Source organism: Gigantopelta aegis, chromosome 9 (assembly GCF_016097555.1).
Source record: "Gigantopelta aegis isolate Gae_Host chromosome 9, Gae_host_genome, whole genome shotgun sequence".
In the NCBI taxonomy this organism is placed as follows: domain Eukaryota; kingdom Metazoa; phylum Mollusca; class Gastropoda; order Neomphalida; family Peltospiridae; genus Gigantopelta; species Gigantopelta aegis.
In genome coordinates, this window is record NC_054707.1 from 15,610,851 (window position 1) to 15,636,518 (window position 25,668).

Sequence of the window (25,668 nt, forward strand, 5' to 3'; positions counted from 1 at the left end):
CTCTTGAAGTTCTGTCTAGAAATACGTTGTCTGACGCCATTTATATAGCGATAACCGTTTTAGCCCGAAGACACGAATGTTTGTTAATCGCAACAAATAAAACACCTGTGACAAATAAAATATGTTTTATACGTACATTACGTATTGTATTCATTGTTAGTAAACATACAGCTCGCCTGTGTATCAAATTCATTAAAGAACACAATTAAGATTTAAGATAAAATATACGAAAAATATTATTGTCGTTCTGTTGTTGGTGTTTTTATTATTTGCAATTCTTATATCAAATGCAATTAGTTTACCTTTCTTTATTTTGTTAAAATTACACCCAAAGGAAATAATACAAAGAAAACTGATATTGCTTTCAACTATGACCGTTTTGTTTAACTATTAATATATATGCATGCGTATATATGTATTTGTATTGCTTGCAACTACTACCGGTTGTTTCTAATATATATATATAATATCAAATGAAAGTACTGTTTTTCATCTTCACTGCCCAGAGGCCAATCTTATTTTATTAAAATCTCACATTGTCAGAAACTTGTTCTATAGGTTGCCTTTCACCAAAACAGTTTCCATTTGTGATACAGATGAAATATCTAACAAAACTGATATTCGCTAGTCTATGAAATACCCATGTAAGCTGCCTGTATTTATTTGTTCGGAATTTAACGGATTTACACAATGTTTATAGTAGCAATTCTCTAATAATAACACCGCTATATATATGTATATTTAGCATAAAAACAGTACGCCGAATAAAAGAAAATATTAAATTTAGAGGTATATTTGACCCGAAAAGTCTTGATTTGGTGTGAATGGACTTTCAGTTAATTCCCAGAAAATTACATTATTTTGTCAGATAAAGTGGCAGTCCTCTTGTGAGCGGTACATGAAAGGTGTATTGTCCAGTACAGGATCTCCTCTGGAGTGGCTGTACTCCTGTCGATGAGACACTAGATAGAGATTCATGTAGAGCCCAGGCCAAGGGCGCCAAATTTAATAAAATATCACTAAAGCTTTTGGCGTCGCATTTTTGTACTTAACAATTTTGAAACTGTTGCAATTTTAACAACATTTTTCACTGAATGTGGCAAATATCCATGTAGTGAATAGTGCGAATATTCTTTAGACATATTCATATTCAGTACGGTTATCTTTTTTCTTTTTTTTTTCTTTCGTTTGTTTGTTTGGGGGGGGGGGGGAGGTTCCTTTTTTTGTGGCACCTGATATATTTTTAAAAACAGTAGTAAATAAATTTATTTAAATGTCTCCATTGTTTTTAAAGAATTCTGTATTCAGTAGGGTTATCGTTTTCTTGGGGGCTTTTTGTTTGTTTTGGGGGAGTTGGGGGGGGGGGGAGGCACCCGATATGCCAATTATACAAAGATAATCGACAGGTTAAAACGCGATTTTATATTTTGAATTTGACAAAGAACTCCTCAATGGCGAAGTGCCCTGAAAACTCCTGTGTTTATTAAATGGATACAATACATATATTAATTCTTAGCGAAGAACATGTCATATCTTGCTTGGCTTGGTGTTTCCGGGAAATATTTCCAAACTGTAGTGTCTGTTAATGTACTTTTGAATACTGTGAGTGCCCTTTTCAAAATTTGTACGAAATTATTTGAAGACAAAACCCAGTTTGGGCTTCTTACAAATATTAAGACGACCAGAAACACATTGAATATACAGACACTGATATTCTAAACAAGAAAATATATTTAATATGCAAGTTTAATCGTAGAAATATTTTATTAGTCGGAAAAATCTTACAATGCAGCAAACTCAGGAATGTCCCTTTAAACATTGTTTGTGCTTAGCGTTTGAAATAGATTAAATGATTGAGGGAGAAGGTTCTTTCTGAACTATTCCATATGTTCTAAGTTTACAAGAGTGCGTTTCTCTACTAGTAGGGTTGCAAGACAACCTAGTAATACTATATACGGGTGGGATGAGGTGTGATTGGGGAGGGCAATGGCTACGTCAAAGCATATTAATAAGACTGTATGAGAAATGTTCGTGAGAATAATTCAAGACAATGTAATTAATTGATTGTATCAATTTAAACAGAAGAACTGCTATCGATGGGCTAAAGGCGTGGATACGGCGGGAGTGTTTTGGTCTGCGCACTCCCCCACCCCAAATATCCAGTGTTTAGCTAATGAATATAATGCATTTATTGTTTTAGCGGTGATCAGCTTGATATTTTTTTAACGATTTCCATATATAATGACATACAATGAAAACGCAAAACAGATATTTTTCAATATTTTGTTGTGATTAATGAAAAATATATTTATTGGACTTAAAATAACAATTTATGAGAGGAAGATGGTGGATAATTACCATTCTGGAGAGCAAACTGTAGTCTCGCAGCACGATGTCGCGGTGTCATGATGTTACCGTTGTACGGGCGTCTGCATCCGAGTCGACGGATGACCGTCATTGGATGGATAGGCCTTCCATGACGTCCTATCGTGTTGCTTGCTGTCATCGTCGCAGTTCTGAATCGGTCACGGGGGTGGTGTCGTCGAATCTGCCGATCTTGGCGTGGGGTCGTAACGGGACGTTCACCAGATCGAGGTCGATCACGGACACTCCCAGTCTGTTGATGACGTTCAGCAAGTCGTCTAATAGTTGATGGATGGACTCTGAAGATCCTAGCAACTTGGCTTTGCGAAGTCCCCCCTTGAACCATACCCAACGCTCGCTCCCTTTGTTCTTCTCTGAGTCGTGGCATTCTTAATGTGACGAGGAATATGACACCGTTATGTGACTTTTATGTGTCCACATACTGGCATTTCACGTGCATTGCATGCAGCATGATTGAGCATGTAGTGAACGCATTTCACACCATTTTGTGTGTTTCTGCTATTGTATGTGTAACGAGAACAAAACCAGGATAAAAACCCAGACAAAAGTACCAATCAATGGCTTCCTCTCATAAATTGTTATTTTAAGTCCAATAAATATATGTTTCATTAATCACAATAAAATATTGAAAAATATCTGTTTTGCGTTTTCATTGTGTGTCAGTATAGATAATGCATGTTAGTGTAATTTTACATACTGTAGGTGTATTTTTTATATATAGTTTAGGATAATTCGGAATATTTTCAAATTATTTTTAAATCACTGGCATGATTCTGCAAGTAAGGTTTAGATTGGTGGACATGAGCTACAACTGGCTGCTGTTAGATCCACATGTAATAGTGGAGCTAATTTTAATTAGATTGGAGATGATCACACTCCACCAAAATGTGGCGCACAGTCAGTGTACACTGACAATGTTCACACCGAGGGGGAGGGTCCTTCTTTAAAGTTACATTCTCTGGTTACCATATTATAACATCATGTACAAATGTGAAATACAAGCTCAAATGCACTTTTTAAAATGTCGTGTGTGTTCGCTATGAACGGATATCGTCAAACGTATACGCTTGATTCGTCGCCTGTGTCGCCATAGCTCGACAAAGCACAAAAAACAGCCTGTTGTCAGTTTCAGTTAACACGTGCGTTTGCCGATTTCAAATTGTAGGGTTCGTCTCAAAAAATTAAAAGAGAAATCTTGCGCTGTACGAAGAACATTCGGTTGAGGATACGGTACTAGAGTCTTTAGTTAAAACCGGTTTGATCTTGACAACGTATTATCGACAGTCGTACCTTCCTATTTCAGAACTGATATTTTATAAGTGTTAGTAGAACTTTCAAAGTTTAGTTTGTATACTAGTAACACATTAATCATGTATATATTTTTAAAATAAAATATACTAAAGTAGACAATGAACGTTTTCACTTCTTAATTTTACGTGTTAAAATTGACAAATTCAAATAAATATTATTTCGTTTGGAAAGGGTAAAGTTGGGGGGGGGGGTGTGTTTAACGACATCAAAGATAAAGCATATTGATTTAATAATCATCCGACCCCATACAACCGTAAATAAAATGTGCTGAGTGCGTCGTTAAATAAAACATATCATATCCTTCCTTCCATCTGCTGTTGGATGTCTAACATTTGGTAATTTTGACATATAATCTTAGAGAGGAATCGGGTGCATGTGCAGGGGGAGGGTATTGGAGGTCGAAACCCTTACTTGCCCGAGCTTAAAAAAAATTGAAATGTATTTTTGGGGGGAGCATGGCCCCATATATACTTCGCTCAACACAGTCTATAACCCCAACCCCGCTGAAATCCCTGCACACGCGCCTTGGAAACTCGCTACATTTTTTGTTAGCAAGGGATCGTTTATATGTACCATCCCACAGACAGGATATCACATACTATGGTATTTTTCTATACCCGCCGATGGGGATCGATCCTAGACTGACCGCGCATTTCCAAAAAACACCTTTTTAGGTCTAAGTAATGAATAAAAATAACATATAGTCTTGAAAAATGTTACGTAAATCGAACACATTACCCTCTTCCTCTACCCCTAGAGCGTTACGTAATTAGTAACACCCCCTTACATGTAACGTGTATGCCAACAGCTGGCCACTGTTAAAATTTCTAGGCAAATCCCCCACTCACCGACCCCTGGAAAGGCGTTGTACCATACCTCTATGGATATAAATATGTTTTGGAGATATGAGACGACCCCTTAATCAAGACAGTTAACTTTGTTCAAAAATTACGAAATCTCACGTGATGTCTTGTTGGGGAATTCTATACTTGTGATAAGCCAATGAAAACCGAGATCGGTACGAGCCCGTCAAAAGTGTCCCACTTTCAAAATACTGGCTTTGTTTTTGACCTGGATAAGCCAGCGTAGTGAAACCAATGCGGAGTGCGGCGTCATATATGCACCAAACGTAATTGGATTTTCTGTTCTGTATGCTTAAATAATAAAAAAATATTCCAGGGAATGTAGTTTTAAAATAAATGAGTGCGTCAGATATGTATGGCCGATGCGGGCACGCCACAAAACTACTTCATCCTTCCTGCATCGCCTGTAGGATGACTGCCACTCTCCCAGGACTGCCTTGATAGAATGAAGCTTGTTCGCAACCGCTCCGTCCCAGTCGTCTTGCCAAGTCGAAAAGATATATTGGTTAATATGAAATTTAAAATCACTGTAGGGGACACCAACATGGACACGGGGCAAGTGCAAAGCAGACTTGGCAGCAACATTTGCCTTTTCGTTACCCCTAATGCCAACATGGCTGGGTACCCAACAAAATACAACATCTTTATTGGCAATTGATAAAAAGACACACTTTCGTATCACCATCCCAACTAAGGGGTGCTCCAGTTTCATGTACTGTAAAGCTTGGAGACACGAAAGTGAGTCTGTAAAAATAATATACTAGTATTTGGATGCGAGTGCGAATATTTTCTACATGCTCATATACCACTAGAGTTTCGAGCATGTCCGTCCCGGGGCCTTTCCCTGGATAGCCAGGGGCTTGTCCCGGGACAGAAAACAATTAAGCGGACAATTTTGAAATTTACATCCAAAAATTAAATAGTGGGCCTTTAACATTTTGATGCGCATCTCTAATTAATATAATTAATAAAGAAAATTCTACTCATTAAATTTCGTCGCTAGATTAGATCGGGTGGTCAAAAAGAAATTAGATAAGATCGGTGGCCTGACTCGGATAGGGGGGGGGGGGGGGGGGATAGAGCTGAAATGGGCAGAATTTTGAAAATAGCAATTAGTAAAAAAGTTAATTAAAAGAGAAAAAGTTACAAGCCAAAAATAAAAAGAATTGATTGCTCGGTCGAATATTTATATAATTTGGAGCATTTTAGAAGGACAGTCCAAAAATAAATTAGAGAAAGAAGAGAGGATCGGACTATTTAATAATATTTACAAAAAGAAAGTAATTTCGACATAAAGTTTTGAACGAAGGTCTAAAAGTTTAAAGTCCGATCTAGGGTGCACAGCTTGTAGGGACGAGATGGGTTGCATCCCGTCAAGAAAACCTCTAGATTGACAGTCAATAGACTTGAAGGTGTAGTGCTGTGCTGAAATACAATAAAACAAAGTAAAGTCTAGAAAAGAGTAGTAGGGGCCGACCCCGCTTCCTATTTCTTTTTAGAGTGGGGCGGTCAATCTTCCAATGCTGCTAAGACAGGCTCGGACATGTAGAGACTAAACGCGAACAACCGTGGCGTTCTGCAGATTGGCTGTCATACGAGTCACGAAAAAAACAAGTCAACATAGTCAGACGGAGAAATGACGTGGAGGCAAGGAATCTCGCTGAATCCAACCTGGTAGTGCAGACTGTCGCAACGAGAAGCGTTCCAGCGTTCAGTCAGTTCCAATGCCCGCATACATCCCAGTAGAAAGCTTCACTTCGTTGACAAAAACAACGCAGAGAAGGATCCCCAAGTCGAACCGCGAAAGCACGTGCAGTTGGATCTTGCGACACAAGCACCTCAGGCGAGCACTCAACCAAATGTTTGACACCCAATAGCCGATGATTATTAATAAATCAATGTGTTCTCGTGGAGTCGTTTATTACGGTTAAACTAAAGAAACTTTCAGTATTAATTAATAAACGATTTCACAAGTTGGTGACTATAGAGACAATAATTTTAACCTAGTTCCAGGTAAATTAAATTATTATTTTCCAGATAAATTTCTATTTTTTACATAGTGTATTATCATTATCAGAGGCATTGCGTGACTGGCTTAAATTGTTTATTGTTCGCGTGCTTGTTTCTGGATCTCTTGCATTGGGAAGGAAATTACAACACTGAACTTTGTCACGTGGTCGATCTTTCCAATAATTTTACCGCCGGTTCGCGGTTGATTGTTCGAAAATTTCACCAAAAAATGGGTGATGTAGGTATTTTAAATTTCAGTAGATACCTTGTAGTTATTAAAATATGTTCCTGTTTTAACCATTACGTTTTTTTAGTTCGAAATAATCGATGGATTTTGTTTAGTTAGGTTGTATTCCGTTTTGGTCGGAGACGCTTCGCACCCACAAAATGAGGTATACGTTCAACCAACCTATTTTCGCTGTATTTTGACGAACCGTTGCCGATCAGTGAAACTTGCGAGACGGATAGTTCGCTCGCGAAAGTTTAATTTTGCGGAACCCATTTTTTTTCTTCGCCGATTCAAGGGATTTTCATGAATTTTGCCAGCAAGACTTCTTTTTGTCTTTTGTTCCCCTAACAAACTAAACTAAAAGTTCACTATCAATCCGAATGATCTGTGCAAGCTTAGACGCCATTAAGGCATTATGATTATTGATACTTGCTCAGAAAACAATAAAGAAACCTTTAATAACCCAAAAGTGTAGTCATTTATCAATTGTTTGCACATTCCAGTCACATTATTATGACTTAGTAGATTTAGATTTTTCGAAACTAGGTCACTTCCAATGAAAATAACAAAACTTGAGTTATGTTTTCGGGTATCTTTTGGAACATGAAGCAGAGCTGGGCAGTATTGAAATTTTAGGTTCGATATCCGTATAGGTATTTACTGTATTGATACAATACGGATACAGGTACTGAGTGGTGTTTTCAGTAAAACTGTAAACTGCTTTAAATGCATTCCTGAGTTTCACCTGCTAATTTCATTTAAATAAAATTAAATTCTATGCACAAAGCCCTCATCTTTCTCTCTCTCTTCAGTATTTCTGCTAGAAATAAACGCGGTAAATCGGTATTGATATGATGCCGTTACCGAACTGTATATACAATGTACTACCCAGCTCTACAAGCAGTTATGCTTTAAATTGGGTAAAAATGGCATTTTTTAACTCTGAAATGTTTTTAAATGATGCACAATATCGGAAAATCTTGCCTAAATTTAACTTTGGTGACGCATGTACTGTTTTACAAAAACCTGCAACAATTGCCAATCGATACATAATTATTGTTTTGCCGAGAATGGTCAACTTCACAGTTATTTCCTTCCGACTAGATGTTGGTAAATTAAACTTCTAGAATCTATTCTATGAAAATGTGCGAGGAATCTGGTTATGTTCTGATTCCAGTGTGAATGTATTTTGACAGAGGACTGTATCGACTACAAAATGTATAACTCGTGCATGCTCAGTTTAGGTGTTGCTTGAACAATTCTAATTTTGCGTAACCAATTTTTTATTTCTCGCAAAAATTTTAACGCCGATTACATGGATATAACTGATTACACAAAAAGAAAATGGGTTTCATGGATTTATTTCTGTGTAGCTGATAAATGGGTCACACAGATTTTCAATTCTTTGAGGCCTGATAGGGTTTCACAAATCCACTAGCCCTCAATTCCGGTTAGTAAATTTTTAGTTTCGGCTGCTGAAAATTATCCATAGTCTTAATTTGATACATAGGGAACCAACCATAGGTTCTGTATGGGCTAATGGCTTTCTCAAACATTTGTCAAGGGTCATCTAATCGGGGATTCTAGAATATTTTTAAAATTCACTTGCCATAGGGCCAGTGGATTTGAAAATTCACTAGCCATGATGAAAAATTCACTTGCCCAGTTGTAACTGTTGATAAAACAAGAAACCATTAAAATTAAAATAATTAACTTTTTAATGTCCATTTTTCATACTGAGATCATGTTTAATCAATTGGTCAATTTACACAACAGATAGACTCATTGGGCATACTTTATGGTTTGTTTACAAAAATATGCAAATAATTTTCATTGGTTTAGAATAAAGTTACCATAGTATTAAAATTTTTAAATAATTGTTTCCACTAAAACCACTTAAAGTGCTGTGCCAGACCATACACTAAAATTTCAAATTCCACAATTAAATGCTTTCTTAATTCATTGCAATAATATTTTACACCAATATGTAAATCAGTAATTACGAAAATGCCCCATAAAAGTATTAAAACATCACTCCCGTAGAACACTGCCAGAAACAACCGAGTAAAATTCTCGGTAAAAACATTTTCCTGTAAATAGCCGTGACGTCACGAAGGGAATGCGCTTCACAGAAACCTACCACGAGATGACTTCCAGCGCAAGCGAAAGTGGGACCGACAGCGACTGCCAAGCTTGATCATGCAATTCTTCTTTCGATGATGAATAGTGTAGTAATGACGACTGGACTAATATTTGTGCAACACAACAAATAATGTCTTACTAGTTTGAACCTGGAACATCTTCCGACGAACCACCGGCCTGACAGATGACGATGAAAATGGTCGTGGAGACAGCTTACCACTAATTTACAACTTTTATTCTTGTTTTGTTCTTTAGCTTTTCGTGCAAATTATTTTGCTACACTGTATGTTCTAATACTTGTGATGTAGTAGAAAAGACGATAAATAACTCTTGAATTCTACGAGTCAAGTGGACCCGATATCGGTAATTTTAAGAAAAAAAAAAAAAACGACTTTTAGTCCGTCCCATCCCTCTACAAAGATGTTTTTTTGTGTGAATAATTTCAGTTTAGTTGACGTAAAATAAAAATAAAAAGTAAAAGTTTTTTGGAAATAACAAACATACTATTTTTTGTGTGCAGTTGTGAAAACAGTCTGCTCAGAAATAAATAACTTATAGCACATTCCATAGTATGAAAAAAGGTTTTCTCTGTGGGAGGTATAGTAAAATTAATTTAATGTATTTATAGTCTGTTTTACAGGGAACGCCTTTTTTCATACTATGGAATTTACAAGTCATTTATTTCTGAGCCGATGGTTTTCTAAGATGCATACAAAATTAGCTTCTTTTCTTTTTACAAAAAACCCCTACATTTTTGTAGGATGAGACTGACTAGGCTATAGATATTTACTTGTCTGTACTTTATTGTTTTAATGTTCTCGAACTGTAAGGAAAAATCTCACAAATGAACGAGATGCAAACGACAACAAATCGGATCTCGATGATTGCACGAACCGTGCATGAGAAACAAACTGACCGGAGTTGAACGCATAACGCAATTTGGGACATTGACGATATGCACCCCAAGGTCGTTTCGGTGTGGATGGCGTCGGCTTGTTGTCATTTGTTTTGTGTCGCAGAAAAATTGTTGGTACGGCATCTTTTTTTATAAGCCATAACACATGGTATTCCCATATCTCGCTTAAGCCGACAAGCCAGTTCGGACGAATCGAAACTAAAGTGTCTGCTGTTGCAACGGTCTCCAGCATTTTCTTCCTGTCCAGTATTTCCACGTTGTTTTAATCAAATTCACACACAGCTTTCTCACAGCAACATTACTAGGAAATGTGTGAAGACTAAATTTATCGGCTTTTTTATTGCTACAGTCGCCAACAACACGCCGTTTAACCATAATAAACACAAAAGAAGCAATGAACAATGGCGCTGACTATCGAAAGGAGTTCCCTTCGTGACGTCACGGATCAAATCTTACGGAAATTCCCGAAATGAATTCAGCTGGTTCTGTTTTTCAGGGGAATATTTTTAAATGGAAAATATACCAGTATATAACTTTTTTACATTTTTTGGTTTAATGTTCTAAACATTAAATAATATCTTGATTGATATAGCTCAATACATCATACATCTGGCACAGCACTTTAAGTTATAAAATATAATCCATGTTGCCGATATATTACAACAATTAACAGCATTATTTATTTACTTGGGAATGGGAACTCCTCCTCCCCCCCCACCCCTCGGAAAACAAAAAGAGAAAAGAAATAATAACCTTTATTAGCATAAAGTACATGTATTACAGTTTAAGGCTTACACACACACACACCAAATTAGTATTTTTTTCTATTTGGGTACTTTGTTAAATTTATGTATTTCATGATACTGTGTTTCTAAACTTTAAAAAAAAAAGGTTTTGCAATTTATATAATATTTTATAAATTATATTAATAATTTACACATTTAAAGTTTTGCAATTTGTAAATACTGACATGCAACCTTTAAAACAAACAAAAGAATTCCTGGTTACCGTTTTGCATATTATGCTTGCACTGTACTACTATTAATATTAGAGTAACAAATCTTTGGATTCCAGTGTAAAAACAAAATGGCGGAAAAACTTTTTGTTCTTCCAGTGTTTACACTTTATATCTTTAATAAAGTGATATCTGTAGGTATATTGATGTCATGGATGGGTCAAAGATCACTGTTATTTAAATATTGCATGTGATAGCAAATCGAAAGAAGTGACTTCAGGCCTTCTAGAATGCGGTGGCCCGATATCCAAGGCCAGTGTTTTTTTGATTCGGGCCAGTAAAGTTACTTTGTGCAATCCCGATGGCAAGTGGTAAAAAATCTACGCTATGTCCTACGATCATACAAAAACAAAAGAAACATCTACAAGTCACTTCTTTCGATTTGCTATCACATGCAATATTTCACTAACAAATAGTTGGCCACCAGTAATCTCTGACCCATCCATGACATCAATATACCTACTGATATAACTTTATTAAAGTTATAAAATGTAAACATTGGAAAACAAAAGTTCATTGTTTTGCCGCCATTTTGTTTTTTACACTGAAATCTAAAGATTTGTTACTCTAATAATATACAAAACTGTAACCAGTCTTTTATTAGTTTTAAAGGTTGCACGTCACTATTTACAAATACTTTATAAATGTGTAAATTATTAATTTAATTTATAAAATATAACATAAATTGCAATACATGCACACTTTATGCTAATAAAGGTTCTTAATTGTTTCTTTTCTCTTTTTGTTTTTTGAGGGGGTGGGTAAGTTCCCATTCATAAGTAAATGAATAATGCTGTTAATTGTAATATCTCGGTAACATGGATTATTTTTTATAACTTACGTGGTTTTAGTGGAAACAATTATTTTAAAATTTTAATAGGTACGATAACTTTATTCTAAACTGATGAAAATTATTTGCATATTTTTCTAAACAAACCATAAAGCATGCCCAATGAGCCTATCTGTTGTGTAAATTGACAAATTGATTAAACATGATCTCAGTTTGAAAAATGGACATTAAAAAGTTAATTATTTTAATTTACTGTTTTTGTTTGTTTTATCAACAGTTAAAATTGGGCAAGTGAATTTTTCACCATGGCCAGTGAATTTTCAAATCCACTGGCCCTATGGCAAGTGAATTTTAAAAATATTCTAGAACCCCTGGACTTTTTGACTTTTTGCCATCGGGATTGCAAAAAGTAATTTTTACTGGCCCGAATACAAAAAAACACTGGCCTTGGGCATCGGGCTACCGTATTCTAGAACCCCTATACTAATGTGTCATTCATTTGGATTTTGTTACATTTTAAGATTGCTAATATTTAATTTTTTTAAGTCTTGTCTTTTATTGTCTTACCTATGTTACAAAGTGTAGAAGGCAAGATGTAGCAGGGCTAGCTCTGTCACTTGCCAATTGCAAATTTTAAGAACAATTGGCAAATTTTAATTCGGCGGAAAAAAATTGTGATTATTGATATTTTGTTGCAAAATAGCTTTAGGTTTTGCATTTTTGAAATGATTTGGAGAAATTTTCTGACCACCCTAGGTAAATAATAAATTTCAACAACTGTATAATGTTTTAGTCAATGTTATTGTTAAGCTCTCATGGTTGGCTCCATTTCTCACAAACTCTTAAGTCCTAATTCAGTGAAAGTTTGTCCTTTTTAAAACTTCTAAACATTGAAAATATGGAAAATGCCTACTGTCGCAATACCAAATGTTTAAACGGGGCATGCGCAAATTTATTAATTATGATGCCTGGTGTCTATAGCACAATGTCTGGAAACTTGAGGACCAGATTTATCTTTTTATTGCCATTTTGCACTTAAAATGTGAGGAATTCGCTTAATAAAGATAACAGTGTAAAATGTTAGATTGCCTTCAATGTCATTACACTGAAACCCCTCTAAATTAGACATTTTCCATGATCCCGTGATTTACGCATCTTTTAACGCATAAAGTTTACCTCTCTAAACTGAGTAGTGGCATTTAGCTCAGTCGGTTGAGTGCTCGCTTGAGGTGCTTGGTTAGCAGGATCGAACCACCTTGGTGGATCCATTCAACTGACTGGGTTTTTTTCTTGTTTCAGCCAGTGCACAACTGGTCAAAGGGCGTGGTATGTGCTTTCTTGTCTGGAAAAGTTCATACAAAAGCTCCCTTCCTGCATTAGGGAAAATGTAGCAAGTTACATCTGATGACTACATGTCAGAATTGGCAAATGTTTGACATCCAGTAGCCGATGATTAATTAATCAATGTGCTCTAGTGGTGTCGTTAAACAAAATAACTTTTACTCTAAACTGAATGCCAGATGAATAATTCAGTCCCAAACTTTTTACTTAGTGCAAATTGAAACCTATGAAAACTGGATCATGGATGATTGTACCGTTGTCAATCATTATAGTCCAAATCAGACATCACAGGACCAAGTATTTTGTCTGTGTTTTAGGGATTTGCATTGATACAAAAGCTTTTGTTGTACTCTGTTGTTTGTTTCCTCTGGTGTCCTATTCACATTTGGCCTTATAAATATATTGAAGTATCCAATAAAGAACCTTCGTGATGTAAGTTATTTTAACGTCTGGTTGTCAGGGTTTCTGCCAGAGGGTAAAATGGATACGACACCATACCCAAATGTTTTGGCAGATTTTATTTTTTTCAAGTTAATCTTTTGACAAAATTACTCTTATTATTACTGTATGATTTTCTCAACCCTAACCTTACATTTTTATTCTTCTATACTTTTAAAACTTAATTATTTTGAGTTTATCATCGAGTGATAGTTCAATACGGCAATGTTTAGCTGGACGTTTTATGTTAAATCTATTCATTATAAATTTTCTTTATGTACACATGAAAACCAATTCAATTCCATCATCTGACAGTAGGATCAAATGCAGTATTAAGTACAAATTATGTAATATTACTATATAATCAGTCGTCGTGTAGTTGTTTTATGTCAATTTAGCAAGTAATAACAGTCACAAATTTTGTAGCGAAGCAATTTTATACTATATTTGTGACTTATAAATAAACTCACTAAAAATTACAATTTTTATAATTACAAACACGACTTATTTAGCTAAGAATACAGATAAATCGGTTTGTAACATCTTTTCCATGACATAGTGACCTCATTTTCTGAGGTTTTTCAGAAGACCACATTCAGTGTTTTAGTGATGTCATCTAATCAGAATAGAATAAATCGTATAATGTCGGGAAGTTTGTAATTATATACCTTTGAAATATCTTTTCTTTTTTTTTTTTTCAGTTTGGATATGGTGGTTATGGAGGTGGAGGCTATGGAGGAGGAGGTGGTGGTGGATACGGTGGCGGAGGATATGGTGGGGGTGACGGCGGGTATGGAGGTGGCGGTGGCTACAGGGGTGGTGGAGGAGGAGGAGGAGGTCGGTTTGGTGGAGGTGGTGGGTATGGCCGCGGTGCCAGGGCTCGAGGCGGGAGTCGGAGTGGGCGGCGACCCGACATGGAGCTGGACCCTGAACACGAGCAGTTCCGAAAACTCTTCATTGGTGGCCTCAGCTACGACACCTCCAACGAGACGTTGAAACAGTACTTCGAACAGTGGGGAGTCGTCGTCGACTGTGTTGTTATGAAGGACCCAAACACAAAGAGGTATTTCGGTTAAAATGATATTTACTGTTATACAAGCTACCAGAGGACCCCTGTAAATAACCATTTTCATCTGTATACAAAATTTTATGATTTAAACCTACACTTAATCATTTGCAAATTAAGGGATTTATTTTTAAGATTTTTTGGTAGATGATTGCAGGGTGTGCACTTTACGGTCGCCCATGGCGAGTCAAAATAGCGTCGGGCAAGTCAAAACCTTATCACGTGTCGCCCGCTTGGCGACAGAAAATTTCCGCATATTGTATTATGTATCAAAATGCAAATAACTAATGTTTATAAGAGATCGGTAAGTTATTTTTTATTTATTGTTTTCAGCTGGTTTCCTGTTAATATCTGCGCAACCAAACCCATATAGGACATATTCGCGACCACTTCCCCATTATATCGAACAGTCTAAAACCATTCGGAATGCCTCGGCTGGTTTTGATTATGTATTCAGAAAACCTTGGCCACGTAAATGTATTGGTAGGTTCAATCAGAACACCTCGGCCATGTCCACCTTTACTTTCCATTTAGTTACAATCAGAATAATTTGTCACATTTCGCTACAGTATGTTTCGCAAACAGATTTTGTTTATGAGCCTGAGGTTTTCCGAACTTACATTGTGTTGGAACATTTTCGTTTCTTACGGAATATACTGTGTCTACTATACCAAACACCCAATCGTCACTGCCAACGATGTCAACAACAGCTATCCCAGTTGGATACTAACATTTAAAAATCTGGTATCCCACCTGAGAATTTAGTATCCCATTTAAATGAAATTTATAAATAACATCGAAACAAACTTGGACAACACTGTTCTCGTTCCCAGTCTTATTACAACGTCGCAGTTGTGGAATTCGTGAAATTTGTAATCAAACAGAATCTATTTTTGAATAATATTAACATAAAGTAATATTTAGCAGTAATTTATAAGTGATTCTGACATTAATGATAAACCTACCTGTATCAGTTTTCTGCAGATGTGGAATCAATATCTCAAATAAAATTTGAAGGGAGGAAACATCCAACAAAATCAATAGCGACATAGCGGTTCCCAGTCTATTGATATGTCACTATTGCTTCAGTGTAGCATTAGACTGGGTATGAGTTTGGGGAGATATTGTTATGGCATAGCATTAGACTGGGTCCGAGCTCGAAAATACTGTTACTTAACTTCACCAGTAAATGACGACTTTCATTGTTTAGCGAAAAATAATAATGCAGGATTAAAACAAAACAACATTATATGGTATTCCGGTGGGATACTGAGTTCTTGAAGTTGGGTATCCAAAATTAAATTCTGGTATCCCCAGGATATCGGGATACCGTTAATCTCAAACACCGATCATTGCCTGTGCACGTACGAGTGTTAACTCATTACCACATAGAAACATGTTTTGACGTGTGTTACGTTTCCCCATGCAAACGTCTTTTGACGAGTACGGAAATGAACGACTATAACTTCGTTAATGTTCGGCTATAGACAAGCTATTTTTCCGAGGTTCAAGTTCACGGTCTGACAGAAAGTTTCACCAGGTCAGGCCATGAACGGTTATATATAGATATCAGGTTATATTCGGTTTTCGAAGCACATGTACCAAATTTTTTACAAAATGTTGACCGCGAACGAAAATAGTGAACATAGTGATGGAGATTCGAGTTTCGAAGGTTTTATGGAAAGCGATATTCCAGGTGATGTTTCAGACATTGATGTAGGAGATATATCGGTGAGTGATATAGAATCTAGTGACGACGAAGTGTCTTGACGACGACATGAATTGCACCGATCGGTTTGACAACAATTTTGATGTAAACAATTTTCGTGAAGAGACCGGACCGCAACTTCCACCTGATTTTTATGGACACACGGCTTCGCCGTTGGGTTACTTCTACCTATTGTTCTCAATGACATTATTGTTGGCCATACAAATAATTATGCAATGTGGAAAATGGAACAATCAGGCGAAAATGACCCCAAATGGATTGGCACCACATTTGAGGAAATGGCGGCATACATTGGGCTGAATATTTTTATGGGCATCGACTCGAAACCGCACTATAACATGTAATGGTCGACGGATGAGTTCATTGGAAATGCTGGTTTTAAAAAGACAATGACTTGTAATCGGTATGAAAAAATCACTCAGTATTTTCATGTGGCTGATCGCCGATCTGAGCCTGGCCGTGGATCACGCAATTATGATCGCCTCTTCAAAATTTGACCCATCATGAATGTTGTGAAGGACACCTTCTACAGTTTCTTCAAACCAAACAGGGAGTTAGCAGATTTGTTAAAAGACGGTATTTATGCTTGTGGCACTGAGACAGAACTGACGACACTTTCCGGATCAATTGAAGCATGTAAAAAAAAAAAAAAACCATGGTAACAGTAAAATTATGCAGTCTGCATCAAAAAGGAACATCACTGCAACCTTGTGGCAAGACAAGAAACAAGTGAGTGTTCTTAGCAGCACGAGTTCTCCGGACAACATCAGACAAGGAGAAAGAAGAATCGGGAACAACCGTGTCCAGCTTTCGCTGATCTAGATGATAATATCAAAGAACTTTTGCGACTTTGAACAGACCTCCCTGAGGATGAAAATGGGACTCTGTGCTTACACCATAAGCAAATCCTTAACACCAAATATGTCTTCTTCCAAAAATCATGTTGTGATCCCAGGAAGGTTCACAATAAATCTGTGACTAAGGGTCTTAAAACACTAACAGTAAACTGCTAACAGTAATAAATAAGGATGTTAGAAATCAAAAACCAGCACTGCCTGTCAGCTGGAAATGGTGTGAAATTGGAAAATATGTTGCCTGTATATATGATGGAAAGTGGTGGGTTGGTCATATAAGAAATATATCCAAGGAACATGAATATTTTCAAATTTCATCCATGCATCCTCATGGTCCAGCAAGATCATTACATTGGCCAGAAAGAGAAGACAACTGCTACGTGTCACTTCAGTGTATTCTGTGTCTACTAAATGCACCAACCACAATTCTCTGGATGAAAAGGACATAAAACAAACCTGGCATGAACTGTAGTTACAACACTGTTTCTAAAGATGAATTGCTAATAACTTAATAAAGACTACATGACACTCTTACATGGTATTAAATACATACATACATACATATACATCCATCCATTCATTCATGCATATAATACTGCATACATACATGTATGCAAGCATGCATGTACACACACACACGCACACACACACACACAGTCATTTGATCCATCCATTATATTTTTGAAATGTCAGCAGTTTAACAATGAGAAAATATTTTAGTTATACCCTCAGAAATGCTTTGCAGATGCTGTAATCATGCATAATTTAAAAACATATTTTCCAAGAAGGGCTTCTATATAGATGATGGAATTTGGCACACACAAACTACATCACACTAGCTATCAAATGAGCTCAGTTTCAGGATTTTTGAAGTTAACCCACATTGGTTTTTTTGTCATTGAAAATGTTCCCAACCTGACATTTTTCTGATTTCGGAAGGGTTATTCCATAACTAAACAGCACATAGATGTAAAACGTTACAGTTATGCAGTGATTGCTGTGGACTCATAGACAAAAAAGATTATGTGTGTGCAGTGAATGTAAGACATTGTTTTAGAGTCTGGAAAATGGGTGCTCGTGAAATAAACTTGCATTTTCGACATTTTTTATTTGTATCCAGTCATTCAGTCTGCTACAAATCAGTCCTTTATAACCTCCTTAGTGCCCATGCAAACTTTCAGGGTTCCAAGTCCATTATGTCCTGAGATAATAGGTCTTGAAATATAGCAAGAAAATTACAGTGGCCATTTTTCAGCTAAATTTAACATAGTTAGGAAAATGTTCATTACTTCAAAACTATTTGAAATACAGAACTCGAACTTGAGATTTGTTCATGTGGATAACTGAGGCATGTTTGGTACAAATTTCAAGTGAATCGGAGACCGAAGTGCATGGGCCATTTGTTGATTTGACATGGAATGTCTCTTAATGTAGCTGGTTTACTCTGAAGACTTAAGTCAGAATGATTAAATGTTTAACATCCAATAGCCGATTATTAATTAGTTGATGTGCTCTAGTGGTGGTGTTAAACAAAACAAACTTGTACGTTTGCTTTCAGGTCGAGAGGGTTTGGTTTTATCACGTATCAGACATCAGCCGAGGTGGATGAGGCTCAGAACAACCGACCCCACACGATAGACGAGCGGGAGGTGGAAACCAAAAGGGCCATGCCGAGAGAGGTCAGTGACAGCAGTCTATACACGTGTCTACTCACAATCTACACTAATGTCTAGTCAGTCTACACACGCATCTACTCGGGTCTACACACATACACGTATCTACACATATCTACTCAGTCTACACACGTCTACTTGGTATACACACGTCTACTCGTCTACTCACAATCTACTCTTGTCTACACACAGTCCATACACATATCTTACTTGGTCTACACAAATGTCTACTCAGGTAGCCCACTGGTCAAATATTGTTAAAAGGTCCTACAATTTTCCGATTAATAAATTAATGTGCTCTAGTAGTGTTGTTAAACAAAAACTTTCTCTGTGCATGTCTATCTCCTCATTGTATAATCGGTTATCATGTATCTGGAAAAAAAAAACTTTTTAATACAGGAGTCTGGAGGTGGCCAGTCCCAGAAATCTGTCACAAAGATGTTTATTGGTGGAATTAAGGGGGAGATAACTGACGAGCAGATCAAGGAAGTATTTGAACCGTTTGGGGTTGTACAGAATGTTGATTTGATCAAAGATAAAGTGACCGGCAATCTACGAGGGTTTGGCTTCGTCACGTTTGAAGACTACGATTCTGTCGACAAGGCTGTTTGTACGTACCCATCTATTCCTCACCTAGTTTCTTCTCGAGTAATCTCCGAAGATTGTCGGCATATATAATTACATATTAAAATGATCCATACATATCTGAAAATTAAAATAAATGAATTACTTAAAGCTCATTTCTTGTTGTCTATAATAAATTTCTAAATTTGTAATTAATCCAGCACCCAATCAGGATACAGAATTTTTGGAATTTCCTATCTAAATTTTTAATGATATATTAATTAGATTTTCTGAGTTAGTATTTTATGTATCATGTAGGACTATATATTCATTCTTTCTGGTGATCAATGTAGGTTGATTTTTATATCACAATAATTTTGTACAAATTGAAAATATATTGGTATGAAACGATCCATGACGAGAAAAATGGGTGATCTCTTCCACTTACGTGAAGTTTAAGCTTAAGTTAAGTGCCCGCTCGAGGTGCCTGTCGCAGAATCAAACCACCTCAGTGGATCCATTTAGCTGATATGATTTTTTTCTTGTTCCAACCAGTGCACCACAATTGGAAAAAGGCTGTGGTATGTGCTTTCCTGTCTGGGAAAGTGCATGTAAAAGATCCCTTGCTGCATTAGGAAAAATGTAGTGGATTTCTTCTAATGACTAATGAGTCATAATTACCAAATGTTTGACATCCAATAGCAGATGAATAATAAATCAATGTGCTCTAGTGGTGTCGTTAATCAAAACAAACCTTTTTCTTCTTTTTTTTGCGTAAAGTTTTAGGAGATCTGATCACCTTGCAATATAATCCTTAATAAATTTTATTTGAAATGTCTTGCGATTGTTCACCTAGTGCCATGTCAGGAGAGTGATCTTCGGGTCAAGTTGATTTTGGTCATGAAATGTCTAGAGGGTGCTAGAAGTATTTTTCTTCTGTTTTTTAACCCATGTTTTATTTGACAGTAAAAAAATATCATGAAGTAAATGGATTTAAACTTGAAGTGAAGAAGGCAGAGTCTAAAGATTCGGATGGAGGAAGAGGAGGACGCAGGGGCGGAAGAGGAGGAGGTGAGTAGACGAGATTGTTTTGATATTTGCTTCTTTGAAGGTTAGTTACTTTATTGGAATTAAGACTTTTAACAGTATGTAGAAAATTATCTTTACATCATCAGTGTTATTCTTATATGAAATGTTTGTGTACATAATTTGTAATTTTTCGTGAGTTTTGATAGACATTTGAAGTAAAACATTCAGTTTATTTTTGTATTTGACTGTTGACTTATGACATTGAATCCCATCTCCATTTGTATAGAATTAAAAAATTGAAAATGTTTGCTGTAAATAGTAAGATTATTATTTTATTTTTATTTTTTGTATAGCTGCCTGATTTAATTTAATTTCTGTAAAAGAAATGCCATTTGTGCGAAAATAAAATAAACTTTCAAGAATTGAAATTTGGATTTGGCTTTTTTTTATATATATAACCTCCTGTTTCATTCTGTAGCTAATCCTTTGAACTAAGTATCAACATTCAATGTAATGTTGTGCACAACGTGCTGTGTGTTCCAGGTCGAGGTTACGATAATCAAGGAGGTGGGGGTTGGGGCGGAGACTTTGGCTCCAACTATGGAAACAGTTATGGAGGTGGACCGCAGAAGCAGAGTGGTGGCTACTCTTACCGGAGCCAGGGGCCTTATGGGGGAGGTGAGTGGTATCCACTATTTTCACAGCACGTGGTTGGCTGGTTTCAATATTAGAATTGGTATTGTCTCTTTGTTTCTTGTTACCAAAAGAATGCCATAGCTCTTTACACGGCAAAACACAAAATACATAACATTGGACAGAATTTTTAACACTGCATGAAAATTGTTCTGTCCTGTTCTCATAACATAAGTAAAGATAAATGGGAGGAGAGGAAGATTTCAAATTTGGTTGCAGATAAAAACTATTAGACATATTACACACAAACATTTTTTTCTTTCAAGTGGGATATCTAGGTTTTTTTGTGTCTTAATATGTTGGTTATGAGATATTGATTTCAGATTCCTAATTAGTGGTTATTTTTGTTGCAGGAGACTATAATGCTGGTTATGGAGGTGGATACTAGTATGTTCTTGTTTTTACATGGTGAGTATTAGTCGTGAGTATACTCTTACATTATATAATAGTCTTCATTTTTTTTTTTTTTTTTTTTATTATTTTCATTCAAGGTAAGTATTGGATAGATAATTATATACTGACATCCAAAAGAAACTTTACATACATAAAATGTGAATAGTTTGATCAATATTGTTGCTAATCGTAAAGAAGCAAATTAGAAACCACCTTACAAACACTTAGCATGTGTGTATTACAAAGTGCATTGATTTTTATAAACTTCAAATATTTACCAATTAAAACATACTTTATATTCCACTGTAATGTTTGTTGGTTTTCTGTAATACAATTTCAAGCCTTGTAAAGTTTCTTTTGAACATCAGTATATATTCTTGTGTAACATTGATCAAGTAAACACTAGTTTACTGGGTATATATATGTCATTATTACCCATATGGGCTCAAATATACGGGGTAATATTTTTTCGATCTCTGCACAGTGTGCAGATTGCTTCTACAGCCACTGATTGGCTGGCTTAAAAATCACGATGTTTGGTTGGTTGCTTGTCATGGCCGGAACTTCACTTTCTTTCATATAATGTTTCCATTCATGAGACAGATTACACATACGTTATACGATATACAAAGATTTACAAAAACAAATGGACTCGCTTGTTTCGTAAACATGAAATGGTATATTTTCATAAGCAGCTGCTTTAGTAATATATAAAAATAATTATTTTCAAATGCAAATACAGTCGTATTATTTTGTACTGTAAACATTTGGCTGTAAAAAGAACGCTGTTATGCTATGACGTCACTTACATTACATCATGTAATGTGCGTAAGATTATATGACGTAATGGCTGATGGCTTTGTTGTAGACTGCAGAGGATTAAAAATCAGTAAAAATTTACAATGGGTAATAAAGAGAATAACCAACTCGCTACGAATTATCTGTCTCTCGTGAATAAATGTTGTAACATTCATTCACTCGGGACAGATAATTCATAATTCCTCGTAGCTCTTTAGTTATTCTCTAATGATGTCTTGCACTGGACTCATAATTACTATCTCAACAAACTTCTGACTTGAATGACACTGGAGTTACACAACTCGGAAAAGAATAAGGTGCACAAGTAACCTTCACCTTTAGATATACTTGAATATATAGAAGATACTTACAATCATAAAAATATTCTGTATTCTTTGAATGTAGAAGAAATGTTTGAACTTTCTAAATTTCATTTGTTGTATAAAAATTAATCCTACAAGTAGCGTGCCATTGAAAGCGAGTGGAAGATGTGTTTTGGGTGGGATTGTTTTTTGAAAGTGCAAAGCCTGCATAATCACAAGCAACTGTTCATGACGGAATACTGGGAAATTAGTTTACTACTTGTTAGAAAATTGTGTAATAATGTACATTTCAGCTTGGCCCAACAAATAACAAATATAGTCAGTATTCTGTTTTGAAGACATTAAGTAGTTCACTTACTTGGGTCAGGGCAAATTTCATTTCAAGTCAATATAAATGTACAATGGCCCTCAATAAATAAAATTAAGACTGTTCGTTTTCTACAAATGACCTCTCGGGGACATCTCCAGGAATCATTGGCTTCCATTTTTGTCATCGACAGCCTTTTGTTCTTTAAAATGATCTGTGATTACATCAGGTTATTTGTGGTTTCAATCTGTTGGTTTCACTTAATTAGGTCTTTAGACTGATATCATTTAATGGGAACAAATTTATTCCGTTACGTTATTATGTTGGAACTACTTTTAAGCAAGAACAATTTTCTGGACTTTTAAACAAAAAAGTATTGACAGTTTCTTAGATTTACAATTTCAAAAAAAATATAACAATAAAGAACTATATGCTGATAGTGTAACAAATGACATACCAGTGTTGATATTTTTTTTTTCTGACTTGCTTCATTACTATTTCTCAATTTCCTCCATTTATTAATTAACGGTTTCTCTTACCTATTTCTCAATGTCCTCCATTTACTAATTAACGGTTTCTCTTGTGTTCTTAATTATTTTGGTAGGGTCCGTGACAGATTAGCATTCAACAGATCATCATAAAAAAAAAGCATTGAAGTAGAAAGATCATCTAACAATTTATTAGGCAGATCATGGCAATACCACAGAAATAGGCAGATCATCAAAACAAAACAATTCTGAAGTAGACATCCAGATCATCCCCCACAAATGTGAAGTAGACGTGCAGATCATAAAAAGAGTTGAATTTGTGCAGCTAGGAATATCGCAGAAGTAGGCAGTTCACAACAGAAGTAGGCAGTTCATCGTTCAAATTTTGACGTAGGGACTTCGCAACAGGAGTAGGCAGTTCGTCATCTAAATTTTGACGTAGGGACTTCACAACAGGAGTAGGCAGATCACCACAAAACCCATGGCTTTAGGCAGCTGATGGCAGATTAGGAAATATTTGTAGGCAGCTCACCTCTCAAAAGAAATGAAACTTCTAAAAATGTTGCTGCTGTTGGACAGTTGACGAAACCTATACAGAAGTAGCCTGATCGTTGTAAACTGTTTGAGGATCATCCAAGCTCAGTACGTAAGATATATGTGGAAGTGCAAACGTAGCTCATGTGTTGCGAGCCTCATTCTCTTCGTGGCAAAAAAAAACGGACTTCGAAAATAATGTACATAAAAGTTGATCAGTCTCTTTTTTGTTTTTAATAACGGTCAACTCCAATATTTGGTAGGATCTGCACATTTTATTTAAAAATTGCATTCCATCTCTGAAGCATATTAATATTTTTATGCAAGATGGGTTTTATATTTTACTTTTTATTGCATTAATTCTGTTGGTGAAATGAAAAATAAACTACAATTTTATCATAAATCCCTCGTTTTCTTTCTTGAACATCTCTTCCCAATGTAAATTCTCAGTTTACATTGGGTCATGTGGGGTTTTTTATATCTTTTAATAATTTGTAATTGGCTCATTCTCAGTGTCATATTACATTACCCACCCCTAAAATTGATGAAGACTGATACAAACACTAAACATCACTTAGATAATTAAAAACTTGCAAAGAAATTTGATAAGCACGAAGGCATTTGAAATTATATGGGCTGAACATAGCCCAATGGTAAAGTGCTTGCACGATCCCCGTCGGTGGGCTATTTCTAATTCCATCCAGTGCACCACGACTGGTATGTACTACCCTGTGTGTGGGATGGTGCATATAAAAGACTCCTTGCTGATAATTGAAAAGAGTAGACAGTGGGTTTCCTCTCTCAGTATCTCTGACGCCATATAACCATAAATAAAATGTGTTTTGCATCGTTAAATAAAACATTTCCTTCCTTCCTTTTCATAAATAATTACTATCCCACAGAAGCTGGAAATTCAGAAATTTAATGTTAGTAAGAAAGATCATGTCAATATGACAAGTTCAACGTTCCATCTGTTAGTGTTGACCAACTATCCGATTCTGAAAAAAGATTATGAAAATAATGAAATTAAATTGTAAAGTTTGAAACTCGTTTATCTAACCCCAGAGCTAAGACAGGAGTATAAAGCATACTTTAAAGTGGTGTCATTAAACAACTTTCATACTTTGGGGGGAAAACAGTTTTTCACTGGTACTACTTTGCAAAGTAACACATTCTGGGGGAGTAACTCACAGAATTTTATAAATATGGGTAATCTACAAAATTAAATTGTAATTGTTAAAATGAGAAGGGGCCCCATTCCATTCCATTCTGATAGTTTCTTACTTCGAAAATTGTTCAATGTGTCGCTATCCTGGGGATCAATGAACTATGGGAATATGTTGAAAACTAAAGGGCAGTACATAAGAATTCTGTGTTGCTACAACATAGAAAATTACTTTTTCCCTTTGGCTTTGTAATGAGGAATTCTGCTAACTAGTAAAACGGGCGCATAGACGCCATACAAACACTCAAGAGATTAAAATGTGGGTTGTACCTCATACTCTTGTAGATATTCTTCCTACTTGCTCGAGAAGTTAAAAAAAAAAAACGTGTTCCAACATCCTGTCCAGTGGCGTGGGGTTGGGGGCACACTTTTATGTTTACACACTTTTACACTTATAAATTAAAATATCTGAAAAGTTGGGAATGCAGTTAGGTTGAACGATACCATATGAACACAATGGTATAGAAATCTGCTGGAAGAGGTCAAACATTTGATAATTCTGACGGTATTCAGAGGAAAGTCGTTACAGTGCTCTAGTGGTGTCGTTAAACA

General features: G+C 35.9%; 1 protein-coding gene across 1 annotated transcript; it reads left to right on the forward strand.

The window, feature by feature from the left end:
* The first annotated feature begins 6,783 nt into the window (after positions 1–6,783).
* Positions 6,784–24,294, forward strand: LOC121380965 (heterogeneous nuclear ribonucleoprotein A1-like). Its single transcript, XM_041510019.1, has 8 exons — positions 6,784–6,807; positions 14,142–14,503; positions 18,648–18,768; positions 19,162–19,372; positions 20,293–20,397; positions 20,899–21,033; positions 21,402–21,456; positions 23,474–24,294. The coding sequence occupies exons 1-7, from the start codon at positions 6,799–6,801 to the stop codon at positions 21,434–21,436; spliced, it is 978 nt and encodes a 325-aa protein (XP_041365953.1). The 5' UTR covers positions 6,784–6,798; the 3' UTR covers positions 21,437–21,456; positions 23,474–24,294.
* Positions 24,295–25,668: the final 1,374 nt, after the last annotated feature.